This window comes from Lampetra planeri, chromosome 17 (assembly GCF_965212315.1).
Source record: "Lampetra planeri chromosome 17, kcLamPlan1.2.h2, whole genome shotgun sequence".
Lineage (NCBI taxonomy): Eukaryota > Metazoa > Chordata > Hyperoartia > Petromyzontiformes > Petromyzontidae > Lampetra > Lampetra planeri.
The window spans coordinates 3,185,488-3,204,836 of record NC_136123.1 but is presented as its reverse complement, the minus strand read 5'-3'; the positions used below and the strand labels follow the sequence as shown (position 1 = coordinate 3,204,836).

The following is a 19,349-nucleotide window of genomic DNA, read 5'->3' as shown; positions in this document are numbered from 1 at the left end:
TGCTTGGGTGTGTGGGTAGGTGGTGGTGGTGGTGCGTGGGTGGGTGGGTAGGTGGTGGTGCGTGGGTGGGTGGGTAGGTGGTGGTGGTGGTGGTGGTGCGTGGGTGGGTAGGTGGTGGTGCGTGGGTGGGTGGGTAGGTGGTGGTGCGTGGGTGGGTGGGTAGGTGGTGGTGGTGGTGGTGGTGCGTGGGTGGGTAGGTGGTGGTGCGTGGGTGGGTGGGTAGGTGGTGGTGGTGGTGGTGGTGGTGCGTGGGTGGGTAGGTGGTGGTGCGTGGGTGGGTGGGTAGGTGGTGGTGGTGGTGGTGGTGCGTGGGTGGGTAGGTGGTGGTGCGTGGGTGGGTGGGTAGGTGGTGGTGGTGGTGCGTGGGTGGGTGGGTAGGTGGTGGTGGTGGTGCGTGGGTGGGTAGGTGGTGGTGCGTGGGTGGGTGGGTAGGTGGTGGTGGTGGTGCGTGGGTGGGTGGGTAGGTGGTGGTGGTGGTGCGTGGGTGGGTGGGTGGCTAGGTGGTGGTGGTGCGTGGGTGTGTGGGTAGGTAGGTGGTGGTGGTGGTGGTGCGTGGGTGGGTGGGTAGGTGGTGGTGGTGGTGCGTGGGTGGGTGGATGGGTAGGTGGTGGTGGTGGTGCGTGGGTGGGTGGGTGGGTAGGTGGTGGTGGTGGTGCGTGCGTGGGTGGGTAGGTGGTGGTGGTGCGTGGGTGGGTGGGTAGGCGCACCTACACTCTGGTATACAGGGTGCTTCAAAGAAAATGTTGACACTTATATGGGACTATCGTTTTTTTAATGGAAAAATAACGGATAATGTCATGTAACGTGATAACAAGTGTAAATGTTAATAGCTTCAAAAAGTCAAAGAGTCTCCACTTGATCGCCATCGTTGTCAACGCGTGCCCTGGAAACTTCTCTAGGTGATCTCCAGGCACATTTATTGTGGTGTTGTCGCAAATTCTCGGAAGTGTTAAAATTTTTTTGAAGCACCCTGAATTATCTGAAACGGTACCTGGGCCTCCCCTAGGTAGACTCAGCCTCAAATGAGTGCCTGGTGCGATGTGTAAATATCGCCACTGGGGAGACAATGGCGGCCGGGCGTGGTGCTGGCCACCCACCCCTTCGTGTGCTGTGCCGGCCTTCATAGGTGCTCATGAGCAGCACTTCCCCGACCAGTCTGTGAAGGCTAAACGGGAGACCTTTTTTGTATGTGTGTGTGTAATGTGTGTGTGTAATGTGTCTGTGTATGTAGCTATGTAATCGAGTGTGGTGTATGTTATGTGTGTTGAACCTTTCACACCGTACATAGCCAACAGTGCTATTTAGAGTTGTGTGTGTGCGTGCGTGTGCTCGCTAACAGCTCTTGCCCCAACAGTCTGTCGAGGCTATACGGTGGTGGCTACGCTGCTGCTGCTGCTGCACGTGGCTGCCTGTATCCCAGTGCTGCGGAGGCAGCAGCAGCAGTGTTGGTGGATAGCTGCACATTCTTTCCCGGATCCACCGCCACCCCCCCCCCAACCCCCCCGCATCTCGGAGAATGGAACGTCCCAAGCTCCGTGTTGCCGCTGCTGCTGTGCGCGTGCGGTGGCGCAGACATCGACGAGTGCAAGGTGCAGAGCGGGGGGTGCTCGCACGTGTGCACCAACTCGCCCGGCGGCTACGCGTGCGGGTGTCCCATGGAGCTGGCACTGGACGTGGACAACAAGACGTGCATCAGTGAGTCGTACGACACGGCGCAGATGCACGCACGGACACACGCGCGGACGCACGCGCGGACGCACGCGCGGACGCACGCGCGGACGCACGCGCGGACGCACGCACGGACGCACGCGCGGACACACGCACGGACACACGCACGGACACACGCGCGGACGCACGCGCGGACACACGCACGGACACACGCGCGGACACACGTGCGGACACACGTATGGACACACGCACGGACACACGCACGGACACGCGCGGCCACGCACGGACACACGCACGGACACACGCACGGACGCACGCGCGGACGCACGCGCAGACGCACGCGCAGACACACGCGCGGGCACACGCACGGACACACGCACGGACACACGCACGGACACACGTATGGACACACGCACAGACACACGCACGGACACACGCGGCCACGCACGGACACACGCACGGACACACGCACGGACACACGCACGGGCACACGCACGGACACACGCATGGACACACGCGCGGGCACACGCACGGACACACGCGGCCACGCACGGACACACGCACGGACACACGCACGGGCACACGCACGGACACACGCGGCCACGCACGGATACACGCACAGACACACGCACAGGCACACGCACGGACACACGCGCGGGCACACGCACGGACACACGCGGCCACGCACGGACACACGCACGGACACACGCACGGACACACGCATGGACACACGCGCGGGCACACGCACGGACACACGCACGGGCACACGCACGGACACACGCGGCCACGCACGGACACACGCACAGACACACGCACGTGCACACGCACGGACACACGCGCGGGCACACGCACGGACACACGCGGCCACGCACGGATACACGCACAGACACACGCACGGACACACGCATGGACACACGCGCGGGCACACGCACGGACACACGCGGCCACGCACGGACACACGCACGGACACACGCACGGGCACACGCACGGACACACGCGGTCACGCACGGACACACGCACGGACACACGCACGGACACACGCACGGATACACGCACAGACACACGCACGGGCACACGCACGGGCACACGCACGGACGCACGCACGGACGCACGCACGGACGCACGCACGGACACACGCACGGACACGAGACCAAGATCCCCCGGCCACAGCCTTCATAGACGTCTGTGTCGCGATACCCTTTGGTTTTTTCGGTAAAGTCACGTAAACCAAAGAGCATGAATCCTTGCAGTCACGAAAACTTCAAATCTGGAGTCTGCGTAGCGAGTTCGTGGTCTTTGTCCCCAACAACCAATGATTGATGAGTCTTTCACGAGCATCCTGCTCCACAGAGGCCCCATATTGACACCGCTGGCGTCATTGACAAGTCCGCTCAGCTCCACATCCCCCCAACCGCATCAGTCCATCTGCTCTCTCGCCCATGCCGTGCTCTTTTAAGGCCCCTTTATCCAGCCAATACTACTCCTCACCAAAGACAAAGATCCCCCGTGTAGCCTTAAGAGACTGTTGCGGCAAGTGCTGTTAGCGAGCACCTATGAAGGTCACAAAAGGGGGGTGGGTGGCCAGCATTACATCCGGCCGCCTTTGTTTCCCTAGTGGCAAAGTTTACACACTGCACCAGGTACTCATTTGAGGCTGAGTCGACCTAGGGGAGGCCCAAAACCACTTCAGATAATCATCACTGATGTTGGCTATGAGCGGGAATCGAACTCGGGTCACCGGATTCGTAGCGCAGCGCGCTAAACACTACAGTACCGCTCCCCACACACTCACAGATACAACAACAACAACCGCCATTCGCCACTAAGTGGCGGTGACGTCACCACGACGCTTGTGCCAGGCCATGTGCACCTTGAGGCCACGTGAAGTGTCGAACGCCCGCTGGCAGGAGGTCACGGGGCAGACCCAGCAGATGCCACGGGTCGACTGACCGAGATGACCGAGATGACTGGTTGATGCACCACCTGTGCCCCCTACTGTGCCAACTTGCTGTGCTTTAGTCACCCGGCGCTCCGCTCGTTGTTGTGAGCGTCGCTCCTTCGCCCTCCGTTGTTGTTGGAGGGCGACTGCCTCCAACTGCCCAGTAGCGTCCTTCACGAGCCTCCTCCACTGAGGCCGATCTTGACACCGCTGGTACCGGTCATCGGCAAGTCCACTCAGCTCCACATCCTCCTGTACCACATCGCTCCATCTCTTCTCTAGCCCGTGCCGTACACTTGCACAGACACACACACACGCTAAATTAGGTAATGTTATGCTGTTTGCGGTCTGTCCGGAGAATTCAATGGTCCCTTCCCATTTCCCGCTCCCCGCGTCCGCCAGACATCACGTCGTGCGAGCAGCGGAACGGCGGCTGCGAGCACGTGTGCTCGGTGCACGCCGAGGCCGGCGTGGATTGCTCCTGCCGCGCCGGGTGGCAACTCAACCCCAACAAGCTGTCGTGCGACGGTGAGAAGGCGCCGCCTCGCTCGCTACGCGGCCGCGTCGGCGGAGGCTCGAGGGCATTTCTCATCCCGTCGTCAGGGAGACAGACATTTGTGACGATGTGTGGCGAGGAGGAGGGGGGGGGTTTGAGAAATGTGACGTCGCATCAAATTGCGCAACTTTAAATAAATACAGACAGCACGTTCTACTTAATTAAATAGACGTTTCAATAAATGTTTTCTCCTACAACATCAGAGTGCAGCGCCACATTAAACACGCACTACAATGACAATAGTTTAAAGCGATTTGAAGCATGTGTTATTTAAAAAATGGAAATATGGTTTTGGGCGGGGGGGGGGGGGCAGAGCTTTGTGACGTCATATTTGAGGGGGGTCTGACTTAATGTGACGCCGTGTGACGAGGGGGGGGGGGGAAATCGTCCAAAATGGCGTGACGTCATTTATGGATGGTCCCTCAGAATCATTGACATCGTCATTCTCACCACCGTCGTCATCGTCGTCGTCACCGTCACCATCACCACCGCTGTCATAATCATCGCCATCGTTATCATCGTCATCGTCGTCGCGGTCACCGTGCAAGCTACACGGGTTGGGAGGGATCTTTGCCTTTGATAACACAAAGATCCCCCGTATAGCCTTGACAAACTGTTGGGGCAGGTGCCCTTTGAAGGCCAACACGGCACAAGAGGGGGCGGGTGACCAGCACCACGCCCGACAGTGGCTATGTTTTAACACTGCACCAGGTACTCATTTGAGGCTGAGTCGACCTAGGAGAGGCCCACGACCGGTTCAGATCATCGTCACTGTTGTTGGCCATGAGCGGGAATCGAACCCGGGATCGTCGGGTTTATAGCGCAGCGCGCTAACCGCTACACTACTCGTGCGTACACTACACGTATGCACGCGTACACTACGCGTGCATACGCACGCGTACCCGTGCGTTCTCGTCCCCAGATAATCGTCACCCGTGTGGATGTCCGTGAGCAGGAATCGAACTCGGGTGGCCGAGTTCGTAGCGCAGCAGCGCGCGAACCGCTGCAGCACCACGCCCGACAGTGGCGATGTTTTCACACCGCACCAGGTATTCATTTGAGGCTGAGTCGACCTAGGGGAGGGCCCACGACCGGTTCAGATCATCGTCACTGTTGTTGGCCGTGAGCGGGAATCGAACCCGGGTCGTCGGGTTTATAGCGCAGCTACACTACTCACGCGTACACTTCGCGTACGCGTGCGTACACTTCGCGTACGCACGCGTACACTACGTGTGTTCTCGTCCCCCCCCCCCAGATGTGGACGAATGTGCCGACTTCACGCGCGGGGGCTGTGAGCAGCAGTGCGACAACTTCCCCGGCGGCTTCAACTGCTCGTGCTCACCCGGCTTCCGCGTGCGCACGGACGACCTCAGCAAGTGCGAGCGTACGTACAGACAGAGATCCCCCCCGGCCCCCCCCCCCCTGCCCCGTATAGCCTTGACAAATCTGGCTGTCGCCTGATGAAGCCGGTTGTAATTATTGGCGAAAAGTCGTACTCGGATTGTAAATGTTGTGGCTTGGCTCTCCAACACACCGGTTAGTGCTGTACTAGTATACTACACTATACACTACACTATACACTACACTATACACTACACTATTCACTACACTATACACTACACTATTCACTACACTATACACTACACTATACACTACACGATACACTACTATACACTACACTATACACTACACTACTATACACTACTATACACTACACTACTATACACTACACTACTATACACTACACGATACACTACTATACACTACACTACACACTACAACACTATACACTACAACACTATACACTACACTACTATACACTACACTATACACTAGTGCTGTACAAGTGACGAATTGGCACGTTCTGTTTACGTGACAACCCTTACGTGTTAGCTGTGTCGGGTGGTGGCGTGTTTAACGACACATTTATATATTTACGTGATCTAACCCAACAACAACTGTATCATGGCTTAACAAAACTGTTGGAGCAAGTGCTGTTAGCGAACACCTGTGGGTGACCGACACCACGCCCGGCCACCTTTGTCTCCCTAGTTCTCATTTGAGGTTGAGTCAACCTCGGGGAGGTATCAGGACCGGGTCAGGTAATCGTCACTGCTGTTGGTGGCTGTCAGCGGGCATCGCACCCTAACCGCGACACCACCGCTCCCTACTTCGTACAACAACAACAACCGCCATTCGCCACTAAGTGGCGGTGACGTCACCACGGAGATTGTGCCAGGCTAGGTGCACCTTGAGGCCACGTGAAGTGTCGAACGCCCGCTGGCAGGAGGTCACAGGGCAGACCCAGGTTCCACGGGTCGACTGACTGAGATGACTGGTCGATGCACCACCTGTGCCCCCTACTGTGCCAACTTGCTGCGTTTTAGCCGCCCGGCGCTCTGCTCGTTGTTGTGAGCGTCGCTTCTCTGCCCTCCGTTGTTGTTGGAGGGCGACTGCCTCCAACTGCCCAGTAGCGTCCTTCACGAGCCTCCTCCACAGAGGCTGTTCTTGACACCGCTGGTACCAGTTATTGACAAGTCCACTCAGCTCCACGTCCTCCTGTACCACATCACTCCATCTCTTCTCTAGCCCATGCCGCCCCCGTTTAGCCCCCTCTATCCAGCCGAACAAAAGCTGTACGGGCATTCACACACACACATCGAAAACTCTCCACCCAACCGGGGGAGAGTGGCAAAACCAATTCTAACACTTCCTGCAAAGTTTCATATTCTTAGGTTTTTTCGGTAAAGTCACGTAGGTAAAAAAATTAAATTAAAATTAATGAAAGTAAAATAAAAATAAAAATCACGATGTTTCGGAGGCAACACAAGCTTCCGTCTTCAGGTGGAACCGTCACAGCACGATAGCTGTATCAAGTAAATGAGAGATTAGAAGAGATACCACTCCATATATATAATACGGTATATATAATACGGTATATATAATACGGAGTGGTATCTCTTGTAATCTCTCATTTACTTGATACAGCTATCGTGCTGTGACGGTTCCACCTGAAGACGGAAGCTTGTGTTGCCTCCGAAACATCGTGATTTTTATTTTTATTTTACTTTTATTAATTTAAATTTTTTACCTACGTGACTTTACCGAAAAAACCTAAGAATATGAATCCTTGCAGTCACGAAAGCTTCAAATCTAGAATTCCTGCAAAGTGTCTTTATCTTGCTCCATTGCCACGTGCCTACAACCGCAGTCGCCCAGAGACTCGGGCATAATTCTTCAGAGAGAGATGCGGCCGTGCGTGGCCTGCGGCCGGCTCTGGCAACGAGCCGGCTGCAACGCGGCGAATTGCCGTGCGGTCGCATTTGGACGCCACGCAAACTCATTGAAAGGTATTGCTACGGAAGGATGCTGCTGCAACTAAGCTGAACCCAAAGAGTGACCAACGTAGATGTAAGAGAAAGGTCGCACGTAAGACTTGATGCAGGCAGTGGTGAGAAGGGAATCGGTACCTCGACAACAAGATGAAAATAAAAAATGTGAAGGAACTTTGAAACAGATGAAGGCCTAACAGAGAATGGCTTGACGACGGCATCACGAGAGCTTGGTGCCAGAAAGATGTGCCCACCACGTGAGCGTATTGGCACACGATGAGAGCAAAGTGGAAACAGACAACGAAATGTGCGGTGGACACCTAGCGAGCTATCTGCCCATGGATCGTGATGATAATGATCAATACCGGAGTGTACCGTATTGTAATAATGCGTTAAAAAGGCCATCTGCGTGGTGAACCGTATCGCTGCGGAGCCTTCTCCGCGAACGCTGCTCGTCACTCAGCTGCGGCGTCGCCGCTGTTCGCGCGATGGACTTCATGTGGCGAGGGTCGGAGGGACGAGCCCGCTGCCGGACGATGGCCCCGTGCTCCGTTTGACCAAAGATGTTTTCGGAACGGTCGGCGTAGCTTATTGTCGCGTGCGTAGGCGGTGGTGTAGGCCGGCACCGCGGCCCACGACGGACAGCGGTTTTTCAGAGTCTGTACGGCGAAGTGGATTTCGAGTGTGGAATTTCGTACGGAATGGGAGAGTGGATCTGCTGCCTGCAGCGGTCGGCAAGCTCCAGATGTGGACAAATCTCTCCCCCCCCACCCCTGTGATCCACAGCCGTGTGTGACCCCCCCTGCCAGAATTATGGCGAGTGTGTGGGGCCCAACTCGTGCGAGTGTCCCCCTGGGTACCCGGGTCCCAGCTGCTCGGGTAAGAAGAAGCGCCGTGATAGACAAGCACAAGCAACATCCACGTACACACACACACAAAGACAAAGATCACCCGTATAGCCTTAAGCGACTGTTGGGGCAAGCGCTGTTGGCGAGCGCCTATGAAGGCCGGAGCGGCACTCAAAGGGGGTGGGTGGCCAGCACCACGCCCGGCCGCTTTTGTATCCCTAGTCGCGAAGTTTACGCACCGCACCGGGTACACATTTGAGGGTGAGTCGACCTAGGGGAGGCCCAGGACCGGTTCAGATATTCGTCTTGATGTTGGCCGTAAGTGGGAATCGAACTCAGGTCCCCGGGTTTGTAATGCAGTGCACTCATCGCTGCGCCACCGCTCCCCACATATGCACATTATAGACACACACACAACCACATGCTTCTGCACACTCATCTATACATATATACACAATATACACACAATATATACACACACACACAACTACATGCCTATACTGTACGCGTACACTTATAGGCTGACGCAGGGATACTTCGTGGGTAGCGGAGGGCAGTGGAGCAAAATACTTTGTTGTACTGTGGTTCTAAGCTCCTGCAGCTATGCTCCCTGCTTTTGCCATCGGGCACTGATCCAGCACGTGGTGCAGTATGGTCAGATAATCCCCATGACCCGCACGGCGTGCGCAGGCCCTTATCCAGCAGTAGACAAAATGCTGTACACTTAAACATGTGCATGGGATAAAAAAAGTTTGTGATGGTTTTTTACACAATATGCTAAACGTGTCAATGTGAAATCTGTACCCCATCCCCTATTCTTCCCCCAACCTTTGCCCTCTCTACATTCACGCGCACATGCACGCATGCACACGCGCGTACCGCACACATTCACACACACGCGCGTACCGCACACATTCACACACACACGTGGACTGCACACACATGTACCACACACGCACCTGTACCGCGTGCAGCCATGTGCACACCACCTTGTGCCCACGGGGGCACGTGCATGCGCTGGGACGTGTGTCTCTGCCCACCTGGGTGGACCGGCCCAGGATGCCACACAGGTGAGTCGCCCCGGGCCCCCTAAACCCACCTTGCTCGACGGTGATTGAACACGGTCACGAATGAGAGGAGCCGGTCCATCTTGTGGAAGGAGTCGAGGTCAATCTGGTGGAACAATCTTTTGGGAAAGGTGGTGGAACCGTGGCGTCAAGTTCACTGGAACAATGACTGTGGTAGTAGCGATAATAGATTTATAAGGAAGCAGCTGACTGATGCCCGAGAGTGACTCGAGTGAATAAGTGGCATTGTTCGAGAAGAACTGTGATGGTGAGAAGACTATACATTTAAAAAATACGCTGCCAAGCTTGGTGGTGTTCATTCGGACGCTGTATTTCCGACAGCCCTGTTCTTCACCTGAGGACGGCTGCTTGCGTTGTGGCCGAAACGTCGTGAGAATGTAATTTTATTATGTTTTATTTTTATTATTTTATTATTTCCCTTCTACGTGACTTTACCGAAAGAACCAAGAAGATGCTTGTTTCATCATGGGACCTCCTTTGCCAGTACCAAAATATACTAATAGGGTTTTCCCCCTTTTTTTCTGGCAACAAAACTGACACCTTTTGCAAGGATGCATGCTTACATTAACCACAATACAACCCTATTAGTATATTTTGGTACTGGCAAAGGAGGTCCCATGATGTGGCTGCTCACCCCGAGCTCTCATCACTCTGGTAGTGCGTTGTCTTTGAACTGTGCGCCTTTTGGCGTCATCTGGTCGAACACCATATGAGACTAGGCTCTATAGAAAGCTGTCTCTGGTGTGGACCAATCAGTTCTAGATTTGAAGCTTTCGTGACTGCAAGGATTCATACTCTTAGTTCTTTCGGTAAAGTGACGTAGGTAAAAATTTATATTAAAATTAATAAAAAATAAAATAAAAATCACGACGTTTCGGAGGCAACGCAAGTCTCCGTCATCAGGTGGGACCGTTGATGCAGCAAATCTGGCTGTGACGGTCCCACCTGATGACGTCGTGATTTTTATTTTTATTTTATTAATTTTAATTTCATTTTTTACCTACGTGACTTTACCGAAGGAACTAAGAGTATGTGGACCAATCAGTTTCAAAGACAATGCATAAATTATTGTTTTTTGTTTGCATTTGACTGCAAGTATTGTGGTTAATGTAAGCATGATTCCTTGCAAAAGGTGTCAGTTTTGTTGCCAGAATAAAGGGAAAAACCCTATTAGTAAGATGCTTGTTGTTGTTGTTTTGCATCTCCCAGCCGTGTGTGAACTCCCCTGCGCTAACGGCGGGCGCTGCGTGGGTCCGGGCGTCTGCCAGTGCTCCTCCGACTACACGGGGCCACAGTGTCTCTCGCGTACGTACGGGCGGACGGGCGGACGGACGGACGGACGGACGCGCGCACAGACACATCGGCGTAGCGTGGCTGGCACGGCCCCCCCCCCCCCCCTGTGCAAGGAATAAAATCGCCCGATGTAATTACCAGCGACACGTCGTAGTTAAATTATCTATGTTGTGTATTTACTCTTAAACGAACTGGTACGTTGTAGTAATAAGTTGTTACCCTTTCAACTGGTACAAAAAACTGACACCTTCATACAAGGGATCATGTTTGCAAAAACCACAACACAAGCAGTCAAAATGCAAACAAAAAGCAACAACTCTGATAATGATATGCACTGTCCTTGAAGTTGCATACGCCTTTTGGCATCATCTGGTCCAACACCAATGGACCAATCAACTTCAAGGACAGTGCATATCATTATCATTATCAGAGTTGTTGATTTTTGTTTGCATTTTGACTGCTTGTGTTGTGGTTTTTGCAAACATCCCTTGTATGAAGGTGTCAGTTTTTTGTACCAGTTGAAAGGGTAAAAACCTATTACTATATTTTGCCACTGGTAAAGGAGATGTTTCATAGTGAACTGGTGCGTGGTTTACGTGACAAACCTAACCTGCTGTGTCGGGTGGTGGAGGGTTACGACACATTTTACACTTATGCGATCTAACCCAAAACACTTTACTATGAAATAAATGGCCCCCCCACCCCCACACGTCCATCCGTCTTCCCAGCCACTCGTTGTCGCCAGGAACAATGGGCCCCGGTGCAGTCACACCGCCTGCACACTCGGTAGCTATGCCTCGTAAACCATCGTGCAAACTTCGGTGGTCATCCTCGCAGCGGCTTTTGGCTGCCAATGAAACAAAGACGGCGGTCACCGCTTCGAGCGCTTCCCGATGCGCTTCTGCGGCCGTCTGGAACGCTCTTCCTTCCGATATTAGGAAGCCACTGGAGCTGTGCACTTTTAAATCATCATCTAGATTGACAAACTCACGTCTTTAGAACTGCCTGTTGTTGTGTTTAGTTTGTTGTCCTTCTTGGCTATGTACGGTGCGAAAGAAGTTCAACACATACACGCAAGAACACAGATGCAAACAGTGCCCTGTCAGCCTCAATATCGGCGCTTGCTAAGAGCATTCTACGTAGGCTGTGTGGGTCGTGGTACGATCCCAGTTCAATTCCTGCTCACGGCCAACACCGGCGAAGATGATCTGTACCGGTCGTAGCCTTAAACGAGCACCTGGTGCAGTGTGTAAAACAGAGCTGAGGAGACAAAGGCGGCCAGGCGTAGTGCTGGCCACCCGTCCCCTCGTGTGCCGTGCCGGCCTTCGGAGGTGCTGCTCGCCAACGCATCAGTCTGTTGATGGCCACACGGGGGATCTTTGTCTTTGCTCAGCCACGTGCACCCCTCCCTGCCTCAACTCTGGGCGCTGCATCGACGTGAACACGTGCATCTGTGCCGGAGGCTGGGAGGGCACGCGCTGTCAGATTGGTGAGTGCACACGTGTACACGCGCGCACAAGTGTGCTCACGCAGCCGCATTATTTAACACACGCGCGCGCACAAAGCACGTGCGAAACACGCCGAACCGCACGCACACACGCACGCACTCACAGGCACGCGGTATTTGCGACGGGGGTCCCGTGTACCTCGGTGGTCCGCCGGGCACCGTGATCGCTCTCGCTCCGTGCCGCAGAGCCCGTGCGCTGCGGCGCGCCCTGCAGGAACGGGGGTGCCTGCGTGGGGCTGAACCGCTGCCGCTGCCGCCACGGCTACACGGGAGCCGCCTGCGATAGCGGTAAGGGCGGCGGCAACGCCGGGCCACGGCCGGCACCACCAGCACCACCACCGCCAGCACCACCTCCACCACTGGCAGCGCCGTCACTGCCAGCACCACCTCCACCACTGGCACCGCCGCCACTGCCACCGCCAGCACCGCCACCACTGCCAGCACCACCACTGCCACCACCGCCACTACCACCACCACCGCCAGCACCACCACTACCACTGCCAGCACCACCACCACTACCAGCACCACCACTGCCAGCACCACCACCACCACCACCACCGCCACCGCCAGCACCACCACTGCCAGCACCACCACCACCACTGCCAGCACCACTACCAGCACCACCACTACTACCAGCACCACCACCGCCACCGCCAGCACCACCACTGCCAGCACCACCACCACTGCCAGCACCACCACCACTGCCAGCACCACCAACACTGCCAGCACCACCACCACTACCAGCACCACCACCACTGCCAGCACCACTACCAGCACCACTACCAGCACCACTACCAGCACCACCACCACCACTGCCAGCACCACTACCAGCACCACTACCAGCACCACTACCAGCACCACCACCACCACTGCCAGCACCACTACCAGCACCACTACCAGCACCACCACTGCCAGCACCAACACCACCACCGCCAGGACCACCTCCACCACCACCACCACTGCCAGCACCACCACCACCACTTGCACCACCTCCACCACCGCCAGCTACACCACTGCCAGCACCACAACGCTACGCAACACAGACCAACACTAACCACCACCACTGTTTGTGCAATACTCACTACCACTCACCACCACCACCCACTAACAGCACCGTCAGCACACCACTCACCAACAGTACCATCGACCACCGGCATCGCTGCACTATACAACACCTATCAAGTACCATCACTACCGGCGCAATTACACCAAACACCACCCACGCAATCACCGGAACCACTCCAGTGGCACATCGGCAGTCATCCGGAGTACCGATCCCCGCACAAATTCACCGCCCGCCATCACGCACGGTGGCAGCCGTGACCGCTCCCGTCTCCCCCCCACCCCTCCTCCTCTCTCGCTCCCCACCCTGTAGCCGTCACGCACGGTGGCAGCCGTGACCGCTCCCGTCTCCCCCACCTCTCCTCCTCTCTCGCTCCCCACCCTGTAGCCGTCACGCACGGTGGCAGCCGTGACCGCTCCCGTCTCCCCCCACCCCTCCTCCTCTCTCGCTCCCCACCCTGCCTGTAGCCGTGGTGGAGCCGTGCGTCCCTCCGTGTCTGCACGGGGCCACGTGTGGACCACACAACTCGTGCTCGTGCCCCGAGGGCACCGAGGGCCTCCGCTGTGAAAAGCTGTGAGTTGGACCCTCCCACCCCACACCCCTTCCTCATCCACTCCCGTCCAGAATCGCCTCGCCTGCATCTCAGCGCACCTTGATCTTAAGACGCTTGTTGTCAAAGGGTGGTTCAGAGGGGCTGGGAGGGGTGGGGGGGGGGGGGATTTAGGGCGTTGAGGGGGCCCAAGGCGTGCCACGGTGGCTAGGAGATGTTAACTACCTCGCCTGGTATGCAGGAGGTCATGGGTTAAATCCCGACCCTGACACCTGCTGCTGTATATTTAGAGTTTGCGTGTTTCTCTCTCTCATCATCATCATCACGGTGGCTCGGAGATGTTAACTACCTCGCCCGGTATGCAGGAGGTCATAGGTTCAATCCCGACCATGACTGCTGTATATTTGGAGTTTGCGTGTCTCTCTCTCTCATCATCATCACGGTGGCTCGTAGATGTTAACTCCCTCGCGGGGTATGCAGTAGGTCATGGGTTCAATCCCGATCCTGACGTCTGCTGCTGTATATTTGGAGTTTGCATGTCTCTCTCTCCGTGGTCGCGCGGATTTTTATCCGGGTCCTCCGATTTTTCCCTCCACACTTAGAATCAACGTGCGTTTAGAGTATTTGGCTGCTATAAATTTCCACGTGATAAGCCACTCCGGTGATCTACCATTTGTGGCCAGGTCACTTCTGAAAAAGAGCCGTAGAGCTCAGTGTGCCTTACCTGGTAAAATATAAACAGTTTTCATCGTTTAGTTTGAAAGAAAATATTCCATAAATCCAGCCCTCCTCCTAGCCCGCTGGAACGTCAAGTTGCGTCACACAGACCCGGGCCGCTCGCCCGGGCTGCCCCCGGCCCCAGAAGCTCCCAGTTCCCAGCTCCCGGCGTTCATGGCAACGAGGCGTCTGTGGGCCGGGCTCAGCACACGTGGCCGCGGCTTGAGCCTGTAATGCACGTTGAACTTATTCCGCACCGTCCGTGGCCAACCGCGTCAATCGGAGGTGCGGGGCGGCGAAGGAGAACGCCGCTCACACAATGAGAGCCGTCTCACGGCGCTGCCTGCCGCATGCGCAGGGTCTGTCCTCTGGTGACGCGGGCCGTGCTGGGGTCCCGGGCGGTGCGTAAGGGCGTGCGCGAGAGCTACGTGGACCGCTGCGGCCCGCTTGGCGTGCAGCTCTGCACCAAGTACAGGTGATTTTTTTTATTTTTATTTCACTTTTATTAATTTTAATTTTTTTAACCTACGTGACTTTACCGAAAAAACCTAAGAATATAAAGTACAGGTGAGCCCGGAGGATGCGCACGTGACGGTTATTTGCACCGGTCCTGGGCCTCGCCTAGATCGACTCAGCCGCAAATGAGTAGCTGATGCGATTGTTGTAAACATCGCCACTTGGGAGACAAAGGCGGTCCGGCGTGGTGTTGGCCACCCACCGCCTCATGTACCGTTCTGGCTTCATAGGTGCTCGCTAACAGCACTTGCCCCAATAGTTTGTTAAGGCTATACGGGGGATCTGTGCCTTTGTGATGGGGGGGCAGATAGAGGGGCCTAAAAGGGCACGGCAAGGGATTAGGGAGGAGGTGGACTGATGTGGCAGGGTGGATGTGGAGCTGCGTGAGCTGTAATAGCGGCGTCACGATGGAGGAGGCTTGAGGAAGATCCTTCAGTCGGTGGTGGTCGGGTCAAAGGCCACGAACTCGCTACACTTGAGAACCCAATTTAAAATCGCGGTCAGTGTGCAACTGAGTGCCAACAAAGCAGATTGTACCAGCCATGATGCACGTCGCGAGTGGCACGTAGGGTGGTGACTCGGCCCACAATGGTGAAGCGTCGAGAGCTCTGGTGGAGCCGCATTCCCTAGGATTTACAAAGATCTCGAGACCGAGTGAGAAGGCTTGCAGCTCTCTGAACGCGTGTGTGTGTCCGCGTGTGCAGGATAAACCAGGTACGTGTGTACGTACAGGCGTACACGGTCGGTTACAAGATCCAGTGCCCAGCCTCCAAGCTCAACAAAAGGCCCTGATTGCAGAGATGCGCACGCATGCACACACACACACTCAAATGTCAAATCACCTGTATAGAGAATGTTGGGGGCAATTCCTGCTGGCGATGTTTTCACAAATCACACCCGGGACTAATTTCAGGCTGGGTCGAACTAGTGAAGAGGCCCAGGACTGGTTCTGACATCGCTGGCCACGAGCGCTTAGGACGTGAATGGAATCGGAAAGCAGGTTTAACAGATTTGAAGCTTTCGTGACTGCAAGGATTCATATTCTTAGGTTCTTCGGTAAAGTCACGTAGGTAAAAAAATCTAAATTAATAAAAGTAAAATAAAATAAAAAAATCACCACGTTTCGGAGCTGATACAGCTGTCGGGCTGTGACGGTTCCACCTGAAGACGGAAGCTTGTGTTGCCTCCGAAACGTCGTGATTTTTATTTTATTTTACTTTTATTGATAGATTTTTTTTGACCTACGTGACTTTACCGAAAAACAGGTTTAACAGGTTCACAGTGCTTCAATCACCGCACCCCACACACGGACACGTGCAGTGATGCCTCGATGGAGCCTGCAGGCGAGTCTTCTGTGCCAAGACTCAAGGGCCGGGGGGCCGAGACAGGCGCTGGGTGTGCCAGGCTACGAAGAGGGGAAGTTGCCAACTTCGTTACATCATTGCAAAGATAAAGAGTCCCCCCCTCCCCTGTATAGGCAAGTGCTGTTAGCGAGCACCTATGAAGGCCGGCACGGTACGCGAGGGGGTGGGTGGCCAGCACCACGCCTGACCGTCTTTGTCTCTTCCCGGTGGCGATGTTTTCGCACCGCACCAGGTACTCATTTGAGGCTGAGTCAACCTAGGGGAGGCCCAGGACCGGTTCAGATAATCGTCACCGGTGTTGGCCGTCAGCTGGGATCGAAGTCACGCACTCGTGCAGGGCAAAAACAAAGACGCCCACTCGGCCGTGGAGTTGACGCCTGTCCATGAGGCTCGATGTTACTCCATTACGAGTACAACACCGGGCAAATCCACAATTGCCAAACGCCACACAAAGAACCGCGGTAAAACTGTGCAACCATCAGGCATGGACCAGTTCAACACCGCATGCTCACGCAGCAGTTTGCTGAATTATCACAATTCAGATGCATAATCAGAATCGAGAATCAACGATTAGTCTTGCCTTATTTGTACCGTCCGATTTGTATTATCCATCTGGAATGTCCCATCTCGTTCGGCATTGTTAATTCGATTAACCTGAAGGGGAAATACCACAACATCAATGAATGAATAAACATGAAAAAGTTTTTTGCTACGTGAACATTCGGTAGCTTTTTTCCAGTCCATCTGCTAACAGCTTACACGAATCAATTGCTAACAGCAGCATTTCATTAAGAAGGCAAACACTGAGCCAGTTTTGACTTGGAGTCTCATCGGCAAAGTCAGGCCTGTTAAATAAATACTGCTGTTACCAGATGTTACTGGCGAGAGCAGTCCACTGACTTTTCTACGGTTAATTGTGTTACCCATGATCCTCCATGACAACACATGATTTTAACATGTCAAACACAATTCAGTCCTTTGCCAATACAATTCTGGATGAAGGCCTCACCATGCCGTGCATGTTGGTCGTACGACCGGACCTCACCATGCTGGACCGTGCGGGACCGTTCGGGTTGATGGAGGAGGCGCATATGACCGGTTCAGATATCGCTCACCACGGATATATTCGCCGTGGCTGGGACATCAAACCTCGGGTTGCCGAGTTTACAAAGCGGTGCGCAGCACCAACGCACAACCACTCCACCAAATCTGCACGTAATGTACACACCATTAAATTGAGCCCCAAACGCAATGGTTCGGACGCACGTATCTTGAGCGTGAGAATCAATTTTAATCGATCAATTGTTACATGCCCAGTAACTGCACACCCAGCCTCACAACAAGGTGATGTTTCCGTAAAATTATTCCGGTCGATTAAAATAAAATAAAAACGCCGCCGGGTCCACCGAGTGGATCGCTGTGTGAGTAAGCGGTTGCCGCAGGACGTGGATTAACACTTTGCGTTGGTCAAGAAAAACAAATCAAATTTTATCGATTTCAAAAAAATAAAATACATACACCGGTAAAGAGATTGTTGCGTTTCACGTCGCAACCGTGTCGCAAAAATGGAGGAGTGAGGCAATGGCACCTCAGCAACAGAAAGGGAACTAAAAATGTTTTTTTTATCAAGGTTAAAAATTACGTTTATCATAACAAGCAAAGAAACCAGACCAACATTGCTCTTTACGTGCAAGCGTCGTTGCTCAAAATGTTAGCCAACAAAGTAGAAGCCTGGATATAAGCATACCTAATATAAGCACGGTTCTAAACTAAGCAACGCGTGCTGACATTCCACTGGCGAACTTTGGATACGGCGAACGTGCGTGTGCCTCGACGCCTACGGGGGTTACGCGCTTCTAACCAGCTTCCACTGCGGTACGCTTTTGTCAAACGTGGCCAGGATTCTTCGCATTTTGATCAACAGCAGTGGGGAAGCAGGCAGCGGTAGGGGGCAACTGTTGTTCCTGTGCTAAAGAGGGCAGACCTCGGTGGCCGCAGCTGTCCGTTGCCCTCGCGCCGCCCGCAGGAGGGGGGCAGATCTTCCACTTCGGACGTTCACCACAAGCGGAGCGCAGACAAAAGTCTCGCCGTCAAGTTTCTTTCGCCTTGGCTATAGCGTCAACCAACCACGTACGCAATTGAGGTATAAGTAACTCGTCCACCCACCCTGATAGGGGGTCAAATGCTCATAAAAACACCACGTGGTGTCGGAGGTTACTCGGACGAACTGCGTTCTTCGCCCAGCTGGGAATGTGATGGCGCATTCAGTTTCCGTGTACGTGGCAAAACCACCGACTTATTCCCTAAATACGCCGTGCTTTCTAATGCCACAGACGGATTAGCTTAACATTTACACCTCGTCTGTGTGATTAGGATGGTTTGGAAATGTTGATCGTCAGGTCGCCTCCTTTGTAGATCATCCCAGAATATGCCCGTGTCGTCATGCCATCAAGGAGCCGTGGATATTGGAGACGCGAGAATTTCAACACCGCGCTGTCACGTGGTGTGTGCGCTGCTCCAGAGGCGCGTGGAATAAAACGTTTTAACACGTCGGCTTTCGCGACCAATATCATCCATAATAGACGTTTTTGGGTTAGATTGCGTAAATATATAAATGTGTCGTTAAAACCCGCCACCACCCTAAACGTAAACAGGGAGAATATGGAGAGCCAAGGCACAACATTTACAAACTGAGTAAATGTTGTGGCTTGGCACTCCAACACACCGGTGTGCTGTACTAGTATACTACACTAAACACTACACTACTATACACTATACTATACACTACTATACACTACACTACTATACACTATACTCTTATACACTACATTACTATACACTATACCCCTATACACTACACTACTATACACTACACTACTATACACTATACTACTATACACTACACTAC

The 19,349-nt window shown here is 54.2% G+C and overlaps 1 protein-coding gene across 2 annotated transcripts in view; it reads left to right on the top strand.

Annotated features, from left to right (window-relative positions):
* Positions 1-17,968, top strand: part of LOC144723265 (uncharacterized) — a 34,378-nt gene extending 16,410 nt beyond the window's left edge. For both annotated transcript variants that reach the window (XM_078601857.1, XM_078601856.1), the window contains exons 11-21: positions 1,573-1,695; positions 4,010-4,135; positions 5,419-5,547; positions 8,282-8,374; positions 9,318-9,413; positions 10,641-10,736; positions 12,118-12,213; positions 12,418-12,519; positions 13,762-13,867; positions 14,920-15,036; positions 15,782-17,968. In XM_078601857.1, coding sequence (XP_078457983.1) covers positions 1,573-1,695; positions 4,010-4,135; positions 5,419-5,547; positions 8,282-8,374; positions 9,318-9,413; positions 10,641-10,736; positions 12,118-12,213; positions 12,418-12,519; positions 13,762-13,867; positions 14,920-15,036; positions 15,782-15,869 — 1,172 coding nt within the window. In that variant the 3' untranslated portion in view covers positions 15,870-17,968. The remainder of the gene's footprint in view (positions 1-1,572; positions 1,696-4,009; positions 4,136-5,418; positions 5,548-8,281; positions 8,375-9,317; positions 9,414-10,640; positions 10,737-12,117; positions 12,214-12,417; positions 12,520-13,761; positions 13,868-14,919; positions 15,037-15,781) is intronic.
* The last annotated feature ends 1,381 nt before the right edge of the window (positions 17,969-19,349 follow it).